General features: G+C 35.5%; 1 protein-coding gene across 6 annotated transcripts in view; it reads right to left on the bottom strand.

Annotated features, from left to right (window-relative positions):
• Slc38a9 (solute carrier family 38, member 9) overlaps positions 1-18,548 on the bottom strand; it is an 89,364-nt gene that overhangs the window by 24,213 nt on the left and 46,603 nt on the right. For all 6 annotated transcript variants that reach the window (XM_005392695.1, XM_013518400.1, XM_013518403.1 and 3 more), the window contains 4 exons: positions 17,810-17,980; positions 10,993-11,052; positions 9,578-9,772; positions 7,201-7,308 (listed from right to left, as the gene is read on the bottom strand). In XM_005392695.1, the coding sequence (XP_005392752.1) occupies positions 7,201-7,308; positions 9,578-9,772; positions 10,993-11,052; positions 17,810-17,980 (534 nt within the window). The remainder of the gene's footprint in view (positions 1-7,200; positions 7,309-9,577; positions 9,773-10,992; positions 11,053-17,809; positions 17,981-18,548) is intronic.

Here is an 18,548-nt window from a genome sequence, read left to right as displayed (position 1 = left end):
GAGCTCACTTTGTAGCCCAGGCTGGTGTTGAACTCACAACAATCCTCCTGCCTCAGCCTCCGGAGTGCTGGGATTACAGGTGTGTACCACCATGCCCGGTGCTTTATCCCTGGTATTTTAAAATTTATGATGATACACTTTAACATGGGTCTTACTCCAAGTGCTGGGCACTTTGAGTCTTTTGACTCTAGACACTTATATTATTCAGTTATGGGAAAATTTCTTAATAAAAATTTCATTTTCTCTATTCTTTATGAAACTATTTACAGTTGATTATTGGGCCACCTAAACTACTGCTGTAATTTATCTTTTTTTTTTTCCATTTTTATTTCTTTTTCTTTTTGGTTTTTTGTGACAGGGTTTCACTATGTAGTAGTCCAGGCTGGTCTTGCACTCGCTATGGAACCCAGGCTGGCCTTGAACTTGTGGCAATCCTCCTGCTTCACCCGCCTCAACCTGAGTGCTGGGATTCCAGGCATGCACCACCACACCGGGCATTTTCTTTTTTCTTTCTTTCTATTCATTCACCTATATTTTCTCTTCTGCTCTTTAGGAGATAAACATTTTGCAAGCTTCCCTTGAATTTTAAACTTCTATTATATACTTTACTTCTAAGAATAAATCCTCTCCTTCTTTGGTATCTAAATAGTTAGTGCTTGCTTCTTGGATATTAACACGTTTTTTGGCCATTAATTTTGAACCAAAGGAGCACTGAGTTCCAGCCATTTTAATTTTTTTTTTGAAATAGGGTCTTGCTGAATTGAACAGGCTGGCTTTGAATTTGCAATCCTTCTGCCTTGACCTCCCCAGAAGCTGGGATTGCAGACATATGACACCATGCTTGACTCCAAAACACTACTTTTTATTGCTTTAAAAATGTAACTGTATTTTTTTATTTTTTATTTATTTATTTTTCCAGTACTGGGAATCAAACTCAACCTTGCGCTTGCCAGGCAGGCGCTGTGCCACTGAGCTAAATCCCCAGCTCCTAAAAATGTAACTTTAAAAAAGTTTTTTTTTCGTTTCATTCTCTCTCCTCCAACATTTTTCCCCATTTCACTTTCATGTACAAGGTTTTACTCAAATGTCCGTGATTTTTGCCCTTTTGTTTATATTTAAAGGTAAAGCACTAAAAAAAGCAGTACTTAGTTGATGTCTACAAAGTCTGATGTAAGCAAGGTACATCTGTGGCAGAACCCAAGTATCAGGGACTCTGGTTCTTTCTTTTGGGGCTTGTCAGCTTCTTAAGAGTATCCTTCCCTAGCTGTCAACATTCTGGAAACCAAAGAGTCAAAGAAAGAAATTTAGTGGGGGAGGTGGAAAGAGAAACCTCAACATTCAGCCTATATCCTTTCACTTAATTCCAGTTGTAGACTAAGGCCATCTGGTATGCACCACATGTACTCAAGTTCAGAGCCTCTTTGATTTAGTTTCTTCTATCTTGCTAGGTCAGAAAAGGGGAGAGGACCATTCAGCCAAAATCAACCCTCTCTGTACCGAATCTCTCTTTATAGGCACTTAGGTATTTTAGCTTTCCTGCTTTGCTTTCAGTTATCAACATCTATCAGTTTCTCAGCTTTTAAAAATCTACTGTTACCTCTTGACAGTTATTGTTCTATAGATTCTCTTTGTCTTTGGTTCTTACATTTATTTCTTCACTGTTATTTTCATGTTTTTTTAGGAGGGAGTAGAAATAAACACACATGTATTTGACAATTATTTACTGAGCATTTACTATGTGCCAGGGAGCATTTTAGGACTTGAGATACAACAATAATTTAGAAGTACAAAAAAACTAAACCGAAGAGTATTCCTCTTCTCAGAAAGTTAACATTCCAATTCAAAGAGGCAGATACATAAGTAAAAAAAGAAACATAGGTATTCCTTTATCATTTGAGCTTTCACTATCCAATTCAAGAATCAAAAAGATTTTGAAACATTTCTAGATGAACCTATTTTCTTCTGCTGCTTTCTGAAACTCAGGAACCAAGTAGATTAGAATAACTGGGTGTCTCTCAATATTCCAAATCTTTATCAACAAAGATTAAACAACCACAAATATTTGCACATAAGATTTGGTAGTGACAAGAGCTCCTAAGAAAAACGTGGCACAAGGAGGGATAGGGTGAGCAGATAGTCAGGGAAGATGTCATTAATGATAATGTCTAAATAACTGGAAAAACAGAAGGGCTTTTCACACAGAAGGAACAGCAAATGCAGGGTGTGTCTGGCATTTTTGTGGAATAAGTAAACCAATATGTAAGTAAGCTAATAAGTATGCCAATATGGCTAGAGTAGACAGAGTAAGAGGGAAGGTAGAAGGGAATTAAATCAGGAAGGATACCAGGTGTCAGTTCATATTGGAACTATGGACTGTGATAGACACTGCTGTCATTCTCAATGAGGTAAGAGACCATTAGTGACTCTGCAGGTTATTTTTTTAAAATATCACTCTATTTACTATGTATAGAAAAGATTATGGTAGAGGAGACAGAGTGGAGACAGCAAAATTAATTAGGAGGTATGATAGTAACACAGGTGAGAGAGCAGTAGATTGACATAATTTTTGGGTAGAAATTAAAAGAAGTAGTCAGGCTCTCTCTTTTGTGTGTGTATGTTTATGCTGCAGTGGAGACTGAACCCAGGGTCTTGTACATGCTAGTACTTGCAAAGGGATAAAAGGGAAAGGGAGGCTTGCTGTTGCTGCCTTCTGTCTGCTCTGTCATGCCATGAACTTCTCTTCTGTGATTCCCCTCTGCCATGCCACCCTGCTTTGGAACCAGAAATGCACTTCAGACAATGGACTGAAGCCTCTATAGACTGTAAGCTGAAATAAACCTTTCCTCTTTTAACTGTGGGTGTCAGGTATTTTGTCTCAGCAATGAGAAAAGTAACCAAGACAGATTTTGGTGCAAGAGAACTTGGGTTGTTGCTGTGACACTCCCTGGCCATGAGGTTCAAAGGCCTTTGGATCTGCTTTGCTGGAAGAGTTTGGAAAGGTCTAGAGATGCAGGCTGAAGAAGCAGCCTTGTAATGCTGTAAGTTGAACTTGATGGGAGAGTCTGGCCAGAGCTCAGAAGACCAGAATGCAGAGAGAAATGCTGCTGGTAAAGACTAGACTCAGAAGGTTTCAGTCAGGAACAAGGACTGCATTGGCTGTTGAACTCTGGATCTTGTGTATCATGCTTTAGCAGAAAACATGTCTACATTTTGCTCTTGTCCACAGACTTTGCCTAAAACTGAGATTAAGGGTAACTGACTAGTTAATCTTGTAGAAGAAATTTTAAGGCAGTCTAATGTTGAGACTATGGCATGGCTACTGTTCGGGGCTTTTAGCCAGATCTATTTTGAGAATCAAGAACAAAGGACCCTACAGAATGATTTCAAACATTTTGAGTTTGCCCAGAAAGGAACCTCCAGTAAAGTTGCAGACATCACAAGAACCAGTAGTACTCCACCCTTTGCAGACTCAAAGTTCCAAAAGTCAAAGATTTTCTTTAAGAAGAAAGCCCCTGAGCACCATGTTTTGGAATGGTGTCAGACTAGAGAAGTTGCTCCTTGGGATTTGGTTCATAGTGTTCAACAATCTAGGCACTTGACCCTTGCAGTTGAGAGAAGGAAGCCTGGCTATTGCTCCTGCAGGTGGCAGATGTTGGCAACATCATTCACATGGTGCTAGTTTTAAATGCATACAGAATGCAAGAGTGGTGGCGTCAGGAAGGCTTCCACACAGATTTCAGAAGAAAGCCTGGGAGGCCAGGCACTAGGCCTCTGAGAGGGCTGTGTACAAAGCTGTGAATGTAAAGTTGAATGTTCAGTAGAGATCCCAGAAGGTTTGAGAAGCCAGAAACATGGATCACCTGAAGAAAGCTACAAAGAGTGAGCAAAGCCAGCCCAAGAGAGAAGGCTTGGGAGCTGCAACATCCACAGTGCTGTAAGAGCAGAGCCACCCAAGCACTTTGGAGTTCACATCTTGCCACAAGCTCCCTCAGATGCTAGACATGGAACTATGGGGCTTAATATTTGCCTTGCTGGATTCTGGACTTGCTTTGGTTCCACTCCTTTCTATCCTCCTCTTTTTTGGAATGGGAATGTTTAACTTGTGCTACTGTATGTTGTAAGTATTTAACTTTCTTTTCTTTTATAGAGGGGCCCATGGCTAAGTGTCTGCCTCAAATCTCAGAGAAGACTTTGGATTTGGAATGTTCAGCAATGCTGAAACTGTTAGGACTTTGGCAACTCTTAAGAGATGAACTTTTGCATAAGGGGATGTGCATGAGTCTTTTGGGGGCCAAGTGTGGAATATTTGGCTTGTATCCCCCCAAAGCCTCATGTAGTCATAGGAGGTAGTTTCAAAGGTGGCTGGATTAGGGTGTGTAAATGTGGATTAAGGGTGTGATGCTAGGCTTAAGAAGATGGCTAACAGAAGCTCCACCTTAGGTGTGAGTGGTACCAATTAACAGGCTTACAGCCTGGATGGAATATAAAGGCACAGGAAAAAAAGGCAGGCCTATTGCTGCTGCTGCTGCTGCTGCTGCTTACTGCCTTCTGCTTGTGCTGCCATGTCAGCCTACCTTGCAGCCAGCTGAAACATCTATTGACTGAACAGAGTCAACCTCTAAACTATTGACTGAAACTTCTACAAACTGTGACCTGAAATAAATCTTCCCTCTTTAAAATATAGGTGTCGGATATTTTGTCTCAGCCATGAAAGAAAGTAACTAAGATCATCCTTTAATTCTTTTAAAAAGTAAAATGCTTTGTAGATGGATTAAATGTGGAGGGTGGAGAATGACCAGTCAAGGATGTCTGTGTAGTTTTTGGTCTGATCAAGTAGAAAACTAAATCTGCTATTTTTAAGATAGAGAAATCCAGAAGAGCAGATTAAACAGATTAGTGGATAGAAGTGGACACTGGAGAAAACAAGTTTTAGTTCTTGTCAGTTTTAAGTTTGAGATATTTATGGACATCCAAGTAGAGATTCAGAAGGGACAAGGGATGTAGCAGTATGGATTTTGAGGGAGAAGCTGGACAAGAGATGTAACATTGGGAATAATCACCATACAGGGAATATATAAAGCCAGGAGATTATATAAGATTGCTTAGGGAATGAGGAAGGAGAGAAAAGAGGCTTGAGTTCTAGACCTTGGACAACTATATCCTTTAGAGGTCAGAAACTTGAGAAGGAATAGCCAGCTACATAGAAAGAATCAAAAGAAAGTTTTAAAGTCAAGTAAAGAAAGTGTTTAAAGGTAAACAGTGTGACTGAACGCTGCCCCATGTTGCTGACAATCTGAGTAAGAGAAGTGGTCACTGTACTGGCAAGATAGAGTCACTGCTCATAGAGGAATGACTGGGCAAAAGCCTGGTAGAACAGAACTGAAAGCCAAACAGAAAGAGGAGTTGGAGACAGTAAGCATATGCAATGTTTCTAAAAAATTTCCTTAAAAGGAGGCAATAACTGAAGGGAATATAAAGCCACATGAATTTCTGCTATTTATGTTGGGAGCTAGCTGTATACTGGTAGAACAGTTCAGTAGGGGAAAACTGTTATGATTTTACGTGACTCGGGAGAAAGAAGTGATTACTGCGAAAGTAAAGTCCCTTGTAGGCAAGAAAAGGTAGGATGATATAAGCAGGGTTTTTCTCATTCTTCCCCTAGTTACCTCAGAGAAAGGTTGATGACAAGATCTATGGCACTGAAAAGTAAACTTTTAGTGCTAAGAATGTAGCTCAGTGGTAAACGGCTTGCCTGCAATGTATGAGGCCATGGGTTTAATCACCACACCAAGAAAAAAAAAGTAAAGTTTTAGAAACAAACATAAGCAAATACATAAGCAAAGATTTGATCAGAATTTATGTAAAATTCTCATTAAGACAGTAACATTCATCCCTTCTAGATTTCTGAGATTGTGTGTGTGTGCTTTGAAACAAGGTCTTGCTATTAGTCCAGGCTGGCCTTGAACTCATGGCAATCCTCCTGACTCAGCCTCCTGATTAATCTTCCTGATTCTTCCTTCATATCATGTAAAAATTAAGCTATGTGAAATAAATAACGTGATGTCTATTAAAACATTTTTTTTCTGTTTTCTAAATAACCATTTTTCCTTCCCTTATGTCTATTTCTCATGTCCTATTATTATCATTAAGATTCTTTATAAATCACAATGACCTAATTTTAGAATATCTTAAGATTATTTTTATCAGTCAATGGAAAACTAGCTTAAAGTTTCTGTTTTCATTCATGTCCAATTTTAAACATAATCTTGGACAAAAGAGAGCTTTTCAAACCTCAATACTTCCTTTGTTCTGAATCTACCCTGACTTTTGAGTCTTTGTGGGCTTTGAACAGAAATGAAAAAAATCAAAACCAATGTAGTCAAATATTTTAAAAACCACAGAAATGTAAACAACAACTGCCAATGACCACCATATCCACACCTGGAAAACTCAGGAATGTTGTAAAAAAAAAAAAAAAAAGAAAAGAAACAAATTGGGTGGTAAATAACAATTACACACAGTAGGCACTAAACACAGACTTGGAAATCGAGACTGTCTAGACTGAAGGGTGACGAATGGGAAGAGAGCAGTCATTTCAACCAGCAACACACTGTGTACTATTTTCTCAGTACTAGTTTTCAAGATACTCATAGAACAGTCAATTCCATTATCTAATCTGTCTCCTCACTTAGCTTTATTTATTTTTTGCTTCATGGTGCTTTTATCATGTCCAAAATATTCTACACTTGGGGGAAACCAAAGAAATTGCTAAGCTATAATCACAAGAAAAAAAAAAAAAAAGAAGGAGAAAGTCAAACATTTAATAATCATAGTTGTAGTTAGAGAACAGTGATACAAAAAACCCATAGGAGAACCATGATTTTAATGAGCAGTATTACAACATACATCATTGGCCATAGGGATATGTTTCTTTGGCAAGACAAAGAGCTTTTGATTTTTCAATTGCATAATAATTTAAATGAACTTTAACTACCACTAAAAATGGCAAGCAGCTTTGGTAACCCCTAACTGCAAGATATCTAAAGAAGTCCCAACATAGTCCATTTAGCTTAACAAGATTAATAAAGATGTTCAGCATAAAAAATACCATTATTTGTTTAGAATAGCATACAGTAATGATTAACTTAAAGATCACATTATTGTAATTTATTAATTCTTTATTTTTCCAGAACAGCTCACCTGGTACAAAAAATTCTGTTGGCACAAACCAGTGAAATTCCAAATGAAATCCCAACTGAATAGACTTCAAAGTGACTAGAAAAATCAAATAGAGAACAGATACCGTGCCTGGAAGAAAAAAATTCAGAAGCAATTAACTTTTATGATCAGACTACTTTAAACTTAAATTTAATCTCCATATACTCAAGAAAGTATAGCACATTATTACCTTCACTGATTATTCCCACTAAAACTCAGCTGGGACTTGAGGAACAGAAATGAGTTATGTGAGTTCACAGAAAAAAAAAAAAAATCTACGTAAAGAACTGGATGAAGGTAGCTTATATACTGCTAAATGCAAAACTGTTTAATTTACTTATGTACTGAGGTTGGTGGAAGATAGAAGTATGGGTAAAGAAAATGTGGTTATTTATATACAATGGAGTACTACTCTGCCATAAAGAAGGCCAAAACTGAGTTTTTTGTAGGAAAATGGATGCACTTTCAGACTGTAATGTTAAGTGAAATAAATCAGATATACAAGTTTAAATACTGCATGGTTTATCTTATATGAGAGACCCAAAATATAAATAAAGATCAAAGTAAAAAATAGATAATAGGAAGTAGGGAGATAGATTTTTTTTCAAATGGGAAGGGAATCAAGAAATGGAAGAAGGGCAAGGGAGGAGAGGAAAAGGGAGCAAAAAGAGAATTGAGATGTGCTATGTACATGAATCAACTCCCCACAAGGAATATAATCATTATGTATGGCCAATGTGTGCAGAAAGAGTCCATCATTAAACTGTACAGTTACACAGAAGAATAAAATAACACGAAACCAACTTTTATTCTTGGTATTAGGTGTTAGAGATTATGGAGAAAGCTGGAAAGGTCTGTCACAATAGTTAACGTGAAGTGATAAGAAACGAAAATAGTGAATGTGGATCATGAACATTTAAGGAAAGTGATAAGCTACACAATTTATGAATAATCTGATCTAGTAGCTATATGAGGTTCTGACTGGGTAGTACTACTTCACTGATGGAAACATTCCAGATTCCACTCCAGGTATTACAGACAGGGTAAAGTAGGCATGCAGCATGTTCTGGCAATGTAGAAGTTCAGGAGAATGATTCCTTTTGATGATGTAAGTCCAGTCATGGAGCACAGTCAGGAGACCTAGGGATATCCCATGATGTTAGTTCTTCTAAAAAAGTTCAAAAACAGAGAAAGTACCAAGGAAAAGGCAAAAGGAAAATATGCTTAAGGAGTTGGATTATAATCCATCTGGTTAGAAATTTGCTGATTGTTTTGCCCAACTGAGCAAATCCTTCTATAAGTTTATATGCTTTTAAAAGACTTGTTCCACTGGAAAGTCAGCAAGCAAATCAGGAAACCACAAATGAGCTGTATAAGCTCTATTGTGGGTTTAGAGATTAGCTAATTCAGAAAGGATGAAAACAAGAGACGAAGGCTTATATAACCACAACGCTTCATTTTCTGTTTATAGCAGCTTACAGTGAGGCAAATGGCATAAAGAAGTATTTTTACTTCCTCTTTCTGTCTTCTGGAAAACCATCTACATTTGGGTTATATGTTTTCTGGATCATCGATGTGACAGATAATCTGATTGTTTTATACTACATAGGCTGCTTACTAAAAGGTCAGGTTTATAGAGAGGAGGTAAAATCCTACAGTGTATTTGGATCCATCAATTTTCTTATCCTTGTATTTTCTTTAGTTAATCAGATTTGAGCTCTCGCTGGGAGCTCCTTTTGCCATCTTAAATGGTATGAAAACATTCCTTTGGTGGTTTCTGAAAAACAGGACTCACAGAAACAGGGCTGATCCTTTAAGGAGGGAAGAAGATTCTAAGAAAGAACCAGAACCAAGGAACAGAGTAAAAGCAGAATAAATCTAAGAAGCTTGAGTTAGAGAATGATCTCAGGTTTAAAGTCAGATGACAGTTCCGTGCAACACTCTTAAAGGGAAACAATACCAAAAAAAATAGATAAATTCCTTTAGTAAGTTCTAGTGTCTTCAACCCTTAATAGTGAGGATTCCTATAACCATTTGCAATTCCCCTAAAATTTGGTCTGTTTTCTCTAGTTATGGCCTAAGAAGAAAGAAGGTAGAGTTGTTCAGTAAGGTAAGAATGGGAAATCAAATAACTCATCTCTCAAAAAGCCAAAAAGGGACTTGAAATGGAAACGATCATCTGTATTTTTCTTTGTACCACCCTGCATATTAACAAAAACCAGGGTAGTATACAATTGAATAAGTTAAACATAAAGACCAGGCCTGAAAGGTAACTCTCTCCCCAGTTAGACCATAGTACTGCAGAATCCAGCATATATTCCACTATACAGATATTCTGTAATTTGGCATCATACCTTACCTAGGATATTAAATTTTGAAAAAAATGAAGGAGATTTGAAATTCAGCAATGGCAGGAGGAGCCCTATTAGGTAAAAGGGCACTGTCTTGGATCTATTCCACCACTTTTCAAACTGCTGGACTGCTGTGTCATTGGCGTAGAAAATCATGGAGTCATTGTCAGAATGGCCTCCACTCCCAGGACTTGGGCAAATCACTGCAATGGAAAAGCATTGTGTTAGAGAAGACCGCAAAAGCAGAAAATCAACTCCTTGGAGAGAGATGTTTGCCTTTTACCATGAATAAGTTTCTCCTTTCTGAAAAAAAAACACAGGGCTATTTTTAGGTACATTACAAATCTTTGACCTAAAAAATAAATGATTAAAGGTGAGAAAATCTTGAAAGTTTTGAGGTATATCTTTAACCTCTGCTGGAGGCAGAAATAAAAATATCCCACCAAATATTGCTTCATTCCATCAGCGGAAAGAAAATATTGGGCTGATGGTATTTGGTTTTATTTTTATAACACGTAAGAAATATAATTCAGGGTAATTAATGGTTTGTTACACTAGTAGCTAAAAAGTCAAAAGGCAGATTTCTTTTAATAACAAACCTAATCATCGATGAAAATGCAACCCAAAATAATTCTGGAAATTTATCATACTTGTAAGATGCCTGAGAGCCTAGATAATATTCAGACAACTGGGAAATCAGTAGATGTACTTTTTGTAACACTGACCTACTGGTGGCAATTTTGTCTGTTATCAGAGTACAAATCATTCTTAGTAATTTCACAAAAGAGCTTACTATTCTATTTGGTTTCACAATACAGCATTTGTTAGTAATCAGCTCTGTATAAAAAACTGTTCATCTCTAATTATTTAGAAGAGATAGAAGGGAATTAGAATGGATATAGTTTCTTTAAAAATGTTGATTATTCATTAGCAAATACAGATACTCTGGATACAATTGTGAGTTGTAATAAAACAAATTTAGTATCTCTAATCCAAAATGCTTGGGACCAGAAGTGTTTCAGATTTTGGAGTTTTTTCCTTTTCTTTTGGAATATTTGCATAGATTTTACTGACTATACCCTGACTGGTTTGGTTTTATGGTGCTGAAGATTGAATTAGGGCAAATACTCTATCACTACATTATATTCCCAGCTCCTAACCGGTTCTGGAGCCCTTCAAATTTTGGATTTTTGGATTAGGGATGCACACCTGTATGGACTAAATGTTGCCCAGCTCACATTAACACAATCTTTTTGGGAGTCTCTTCGTAAAGTATCAGTTAGTAACAATTTGGTAGCATCTCAGTTAACACAATAACGATTTTTTTACTAAACATTTTTCTAAAATAAGATCATATATTCTAATTTAAGTCTTTGGAAGAAGGTGGGGAACAAAGAAACAAACTGAATTACAAAGTCCTTACCAAGGTTGCTATTATTGGCTCCCAGTATAGTGTCTGTGTCATTAATGTGGTGAACAAAATCTAAAAATTAAAAACAAAAACATAGTTTAACAATGAACAAAAGATGCAAAATCCTACCTAGTGTCATTTATAAAAACTTAAAATATATCTATTGTGTATAATAGTACACTGAACTAGTATTTTTTTCTTGTTAACATAGGTTTCCCTTCTACGGTTTTGTTCACTTACAGGAATAAAAAAGTCATGAGTCTGACAGTCCCACTGTGGAAAATTTTCATTTGAATAAAGATTTTTAAGAAGCTACCCACAAGGCTAAATCAATGACAGCCGAAAGCTCTGGAATGAAGAAAATGGGCACAATTTTTTTCTCTTATACTCACACAAATTTAGTTTTTATTATAGTTACATTTCACAGAAAGTTCTAAGACATGTAAAAAGGAGAAACCAACACTTATACACAGCAAAGCTTACCTAGAATATCACTTAAAGCTCCAAGGATTTATGGTAATTCTTATGCTCATAAGTTCAGACTAAAGGAAGCGGCAAAAAAAAAAGTATATGCAGATACCTGAACGCTGACATCATCTATCATGAATTTGAGAATAGGTAAAGAATGTGCTTTTTTGCTGACCTTTAGGGGTTTATTTTATTCTGCATATTTATAACCTCAGCATTAATGGATGTATTTATTGTTGTAAAAACTTAAATAAGATATACTGAGTTATGCTTTAAGGTAATAAAGTTAAACAGGTGCCTGACTCATCTCCACTGTACTGTATGTTTCTCAAGACAGAATAAAGGCAGCAGAATAGTGCTGTAGGATTTTACAATATCTTCAAAAGTTCTAGTGATTCACAATTAGAAGTTATGAAATTTTATGTCATTTCTTGGTGCCAGATACTTACATAAAGCTAGTAAAAACTTGACAGCAAATCTACTGGGTTGAAGTGGGTCCCTCCCAAAATTTATGTCCACCAGGAACCTTAGAATGCTACCTTATTTGGAAGCAGATATAACCAAATATATACAAGATATAACCAAATCAATACAAGGTGATACTGGATTACAGTGGGCTCTACAGTAAAAGACTTGCGTCCTTATAGGAAAATAAAATCTAGACACACCGATGTAGAAGACAGACACAAGGAGAAACTGGAGTGATACAACTATTTGTCAAGAAATGCCGGGGTTACCAGCAACTGACAAGGGCTTGGAAAAGCAAAGGATTCCTTTTTTTGGTACAGGGAATCAAATTCACAACCTCATGCCTGCCAGGCAGGTGCTGTGCCACTGAGCTATATCCCCAGCCCAGAATACCTCCTAAAAGCATTCAAAGGAGTAGAGCCCATTTTGATATTGAACTTCCTGTCTCCACAATTCTGAAAGAATAAACACCTGTTGTTTTAAACCTGTAATTTTTGGTAATTTGCTACAGCAGCCCTAGGGAGCTTGTGCACAAGGCTCAAGGATCTAGTAAGAAATAGGACAACTGGGGCTGGGGATTTAGCTCAGAGGCACAGTGCCTCCCTGGCAAGCAGAAGGTCGTGAGTTTGATTCCTGGTACCGGAAGGAAAAAAAAAGAAAAAAGAAATAGGACAGTAACTCTTAGGAAAAGATGCAAAAGTTCTAAACAAAGTATTAGCTTCTACTTCTCCAAAAAAAGTGAATTCAATTTAGTAAGGAATGAAAAAAATACATCACGACTAATTAAATTTCCCCTCGAATATGTGTAATAATAGTTTAAATGTTATAAAGTATATTCATTTAATTCACCATATTAGTAATTTAAGGAGAAAAACTGATTATGTAAAGAGATGTAGATTAAGTACTTGGTAAAATTCAAAACACATTAATAAAAATGCTCAAGAAAACAATATGCAGAAGTGTCTAAACAATGAAGCTGGGTGTGGTGGCACATGCCTGTAATCCCAATACTCAGGAGGCTGAGGCAGGAGGATTGCAGACCCTGTCTCAAAAAAAAGAAAGAAATAAATGTGTAAATTATTAAAGGCTACAACCAATACTCCATACCAAACATAATATTTAATGGTGAACATTACAAAAACTTTCTCAGGAACAATATAAGAATGTCTACTTCTTACATTGGAAGAAGGTATGTAGCACTACTTCTATGCAGTTTATACTTTTAAAAAAAGGTATATAAGTCTCTGCATACCTGTAGGTTTGTGGATATTTGTATGTGTACATGTATACAAATATGAATGTATGTATATAAATACAAACCATTTAAAAATAATAACTAGATGGAACAAGTTCCTTCATTCATGGATAATGTGACTATATAAAAAGCCTAAAGTGTATCTATAAAATTATTAGAATCAACAAGAGTTTGGCAAGTTTGCTAAATTCAGAATAAACATTTAGAAATTAAGTTTCTTAGCTGGGGATGGTAGTGTACTGTAACATGAAAACTCTAGGTGACTTGGGTAGGAGGATAGCAAGTTCAAGCCCAGCCTGGGCAACTAAGTGACTTAGCAAGACCCTGTATCAAAATTTTAGAAAGTTTTAAAAGGTCAGGGGATGCAGCTCAGCATGAAAGCCCTAGGATTAATCCTCAGTACTGTAATAAACAAACATAAAATAAAAATAATTCCAGGTACCCCCCAAAAAAGAAAAAGAAATTAGATTTCTTTGCAATACCAACAAATAATTTGACTATATAATTAAAAATCTCTTTTTCTGGAGAGATAGAATTCTTGTTTCTTGAAGGAGTTATACAAATATATCCATTTGTCAAAACTGTATGGCAAAGATTTGTGTATTTCAGTGAATAAATTTTATCTAAAAAAGAGAGTTATGCACATAACAGCTGAATGGTGTGGAGAGTGGGTATAGCACGAATCTTGCTTTCTGAGTGTATGTGATTTTGCTCCCAAGGGGAGAACACTTTTTTGGAGGAGGAAAAAAGTCTTTTTACATATAAAGCACAGATATGTACACAGTTCATAAACATATTTACAATACACCTGTGATATTAAAATTTCATGGGAGGGGAGGCTGGGAGAAAATGTCTGCAAGGTTCCATTAGGAGGCAACTGAAAAAAAAAAAGATTCAGAAACACTACCGCACATGACTCCACAACAGCAGGCTGCAGAGGAGTGTTGAAGAAAGGTGAGGAAAATACAGGTTCCTTATTTTATTCTGCCTACTTCGCACATATTTGAAACTTTTTATAATGTGTGTGCTCCTAAGAAATTAAAACTACATTTATAAAAAATTTAAAGTACTTAAGAAAATCTTTCAAGTACATATGAAAGACCTTAATCAAGTAAAGATATCTGAAAAAGACTTAAATGGAACTATGCCATGCCATGTTCATACAGAGGAAAACTCAGTATTTTGATGATATAAATTCTCTCCAAATCCAATGCAAATCTAATCAAATTCCAAACTTGGGACCCAAATGGCATCAACTATCGTATATTTTTCAACATATCAACTCAAAGCAATTTCAATACAATCCTAATTGGATTTTTCTGGACTATGTGATTCTAAAAGGTATATAAAAAGAGTTATGTACCACAATGAAAACAGTGACTGAGTAATTTGGAAGTAAAAAGTTCTGAATAGAGGTAATATATACAAAGTGAACACAAGTGGCTAACTAGAAGATATGTGTAATACAAAGGTAGATAAACAGTATATAACCTTTACAAGTTCCCATAAAAATGTAAGAAAATGACCAACAACCCAACAGAAAAATAGGTAAGTAAAGAGTAACATATTTGATGGTTAATATTTTTTTTTGTACCGGTGAGTGAACTCAGGACCTTGTGCTTGCCAGGCAGGCGCCTACGCCACTGAGCTATATCCCCGGCTTGATGGTTAATACGAGTTTTAAAGGATGTCTAATGTTATCCTTATGAACAGCAATGCAAATTAAAACCATATCCCTTTAGGATAAAATCTGATAACATCATGTGTGAGAGAGAATGCAGCACAAGGGAAAGTTTCATTAATTGTTGTCATGAGTTTAATGGTACAAGTATGATAAAGAATAATTTGACAATTTCTAATTCGGTTGGAAAAATACACATTTCAAATCCCAGAAATGTGTTAACAGGTACATAGCTTAGAGAAACTTGCATATGTATACAAGGAGACAGGAATAAGCCTTGCCTGTAATAGCAAAATAAGTTAAATGTCATCAACAAGGGAATGCATAAATCCCAGAACTCAGGAGGCTCAGGCAGGAGGATTGCCAGGAGTTCAAGGCCAGTATGGGCTGCATAGCGAGTTCAAGGTCATCCTAAACTGCATGTGAGATCCTGTCTCAAAAAAAAAAGTTGTGATATATTCAGATTACTGAACAGCACAAAGCAGTTAAAATGAACTATTTGTGTTAATAAAGATGATAGTGGGAAGCAAACTGCAAAAGCATTAATATGGCTTACAAACACCTTAAGATATGTTTGGTGTGTTGGTGCACACCAGTAATCCTAGCCCTCAGGCTGAGGCAGAGGACTGCAAGTTCAAGACCCTCTAGGCTAAGTAAGAGTTCAAGAACAGCCTGGAACGCAGAATGAGACCTTGTCTCAGAAAAAGCAAAAACAAAACAAAACAAACCACAAAAGACAACACTACATGTTGCTTATAGTTATACAGTAAAAGAATAAGCATTAATGATAAAACACCAAATTTAGATAAGAAGGAAAATGGAAGAGCACATGTGGGCTTCAACTATATCTGCAATGTTCATTTTTATAAGAATAGCAAACTAATGTAATTACGATAAAATGTTTAAAACACTAAAGTGCATTCATTAATGAGTATGTTGGTTTTTATTAATTCAGAATTTTTTGTAGTTTGAAATAATTCATAATTTTTTAGATAATAAAAATGCTTGTTAGTAAAAACAAAATCCTAATTTTCTTTTGTTTTCTTTTTTTTTTTGGTACTAGGAATTGAACTCAGAACCTTGCGCTGGCCAGGCAGGCGCTTGTGCCACTGAGCTATATCCCCAGCCCAATCCTAATTTATTTTTTCTTTCTTTTTTTCTTTCTTTTTTTCTTTCTTTCTTTCTTTCTTTCTTTCTTTCTTTCTTTCTTTCTTTCTTTCTTTCTTTCTTTTATTATTTTAAAGAGTTAAAGAAGGATAACATAGTAATGGTGGGTTACCAAATTACGGAAAGAGTCGTAGGAAATTTCAATGGTTGTTGTTTTACATATTGTTATCTACAAGATAGTTTCTCAGGAAAACAGACAAACAATGGTGACAGAAGTGGTAGGTTATTATCCACGGTTGTTATACTATACTTTGGTATCTTCAAAGTAGTTTCTAAAGAAAATAAATAGAGCTATACATGCGTGACCAATTGAATATTCATTGACTATTCTCAATGGTTGTAGGAAACACATAGTAATAAACATAGATCCATTTACAAAATAGCATAGGAACAATAAAAACATTACAGAGTTATGGACAGATTAGTAGGAAAATATCAATGGCTGCTGTAACACATGGTGGTATCTTCAAAGTAGTTTCTCAAGAAGACAGAGATACACAAGAAAGATCTAACAAGTAGCTACAGCTAATGGTTGTAAAAAATGGCGTATTACCTCCTCACCAGTGACTCCTTTCATTGAGGTGTGACAGCTGGAAGGCAGGCCAGGACCTAATTTTCTTTAAAGTAAAAATAGAACTTTTCCCCTTCACTAAGCACTCTTCAGGAAATTAGCTATTGTGATTGTTAGAATTCACTTTGATATTTGGTTTTCAGGTAGGGATTACTTATGGGCAGCTAAGCACAAACTAAACTTTAAGGCTATCAGTCTTCAGAAAAAAGAATTGGGATCTTATATAATATAAAATGAATTTCCTCTATCCAACTTAAAAATATTACAAAAAATATCTGGAGCTAGGCATGGTTGTGTTTGCTTATAATCCCAGGCCTCTGGGAGGCTGATTCAGGAAGATTTCAAGTTTGAGCCTAGCCTAGGTAACTTAATAAGATTCTGTCTCAAAATAAAAAATAAAAAATAAAACAGGATTAACATGTAGCTCAGTATAAAATCACTGGGTATAATCTCCAATACTGAAAAAAAATGAAAATTTGGTTTGCATTTTGAAGGCTGTTCAGAATTCAAGTAGTTTATTTAGGCAGATTACAACTCTGTGGTATGTAAAAGATGTATTTACCATACAAATTCCATTTCTCTGCTATTTCCTAATTTTAGTCTAATGTGTCTAAAATAAGTGATTGAAATTTTTTCCCTCTAGTATCTACACATCAGATTCTTTAGCAATAAACATCAATGATTTTCATAAACTTTAAAATAATAAAATTTGGTGGTAAAGGTTGAAACAATGCTTGTAACATCTGCTAAAGTATGGAAATATTTATATTAATTAGAGATTTTGCAAAACTATTATTTGTTCAAAAATTGTTTGGAAATGAACATAACACATATTGTATTTGAGAACACGACCACAGAAAACAAACTGAATTAAGTATATTTTTCAGCGTTACATCACATACTTACTTTGCTTTTTATTTTGTTTGTTTCTGAGACAGGGCTTGCTATATAGCCCAGTCTGACTTTGAACTCACAATCTTCCTGTTTCAGCCATCATTCTTGGCCTATTTCTTTACTTTACATATCCCAAGTCCTAAACTTTAAGGCTGGAACTAAAACCATTACAATAATAATTGTATTTGAAAACAACTATTTTGGTAGCACCTGCCTGGTAAGTGCAAGGTCTTGAGTTCAATTTCTGGTACCCAAAAGAAAAAAAACCAAACAAACCAAAAAACCCTCCAAAAACTAAGTTAAATCATATAATAATGGTACTTACTAAAAATAAACTTTCCAGTATTGAAGAGAAAATTAGACATAAGCACCCAATAAACTATCATTGCTCCAACCAGAGACACCAAGGAGCAAAGGAGACTTGACCACTGACCAAAGGAACCAAAATAATATCTGCAGACATCTGGATATTCCCAGGTAGTAGTATTCAATGAATCTAGATAAAAATGAAAGAGAAAGGATAAAAATAAATGTTGACCATATATTCGATATTCATAATTTGTGTTCCCCAAATTAACTCAAGATATTTATCAAAAGATTACAGGTACTTTACCACCAGATATTGGAACACATTATGATATAATAGCAATGGAAACATCATAGAACAAACATAAAAAAGAAATGTCAATCAGTGAAAAAATGTAAGTAATCCAAAAAACATAGCGTCATAACCTTTCATAATTAATAAAGTAAAATGATAAACAAGGCTTGACAAACCCATTGGAATGGGACAAAAAACATTATTTAGTATTTGCCATATTCAGGTAACAATATGGAGGAAAGTTCTCTCGAGTCATGCCACATGTCAATTAATTTTAGATAACTGAGTTAAGAATTTAAAAAACTAAATAATAGAAAAGTTAGAAAACTGTAGAAATAGAATAGGAAATTAAATAACAGAAAAGTTAGAAAACAGCGTAGAAATAGAATAGGAAAATTACATTTTTTTATCAACTAAAGAAACAGAAATTACAGGGGCTGGGGATTTAGCTCAGCGGCAAAAG

This window comes from Chinchilla lanigera, unplaced genomic scaffold (assembly GCF_000276665.1).
Source record: "Chinchilla lanigera isolate Chin_1 unplaced genomic scaffold, ChiLan1.0 scaffold00045, whole genome shotgun sequence".
Taxonomy (NCBI): Eukaryota; Metazoa; Chordata; class Mammalia; order Rodentia; family Chinchillidae; genus Chinchilla; species Chinchilla lanigera.
This window is presented reverse-complemented; position numbering and strand designations above follow the sequence as displayed.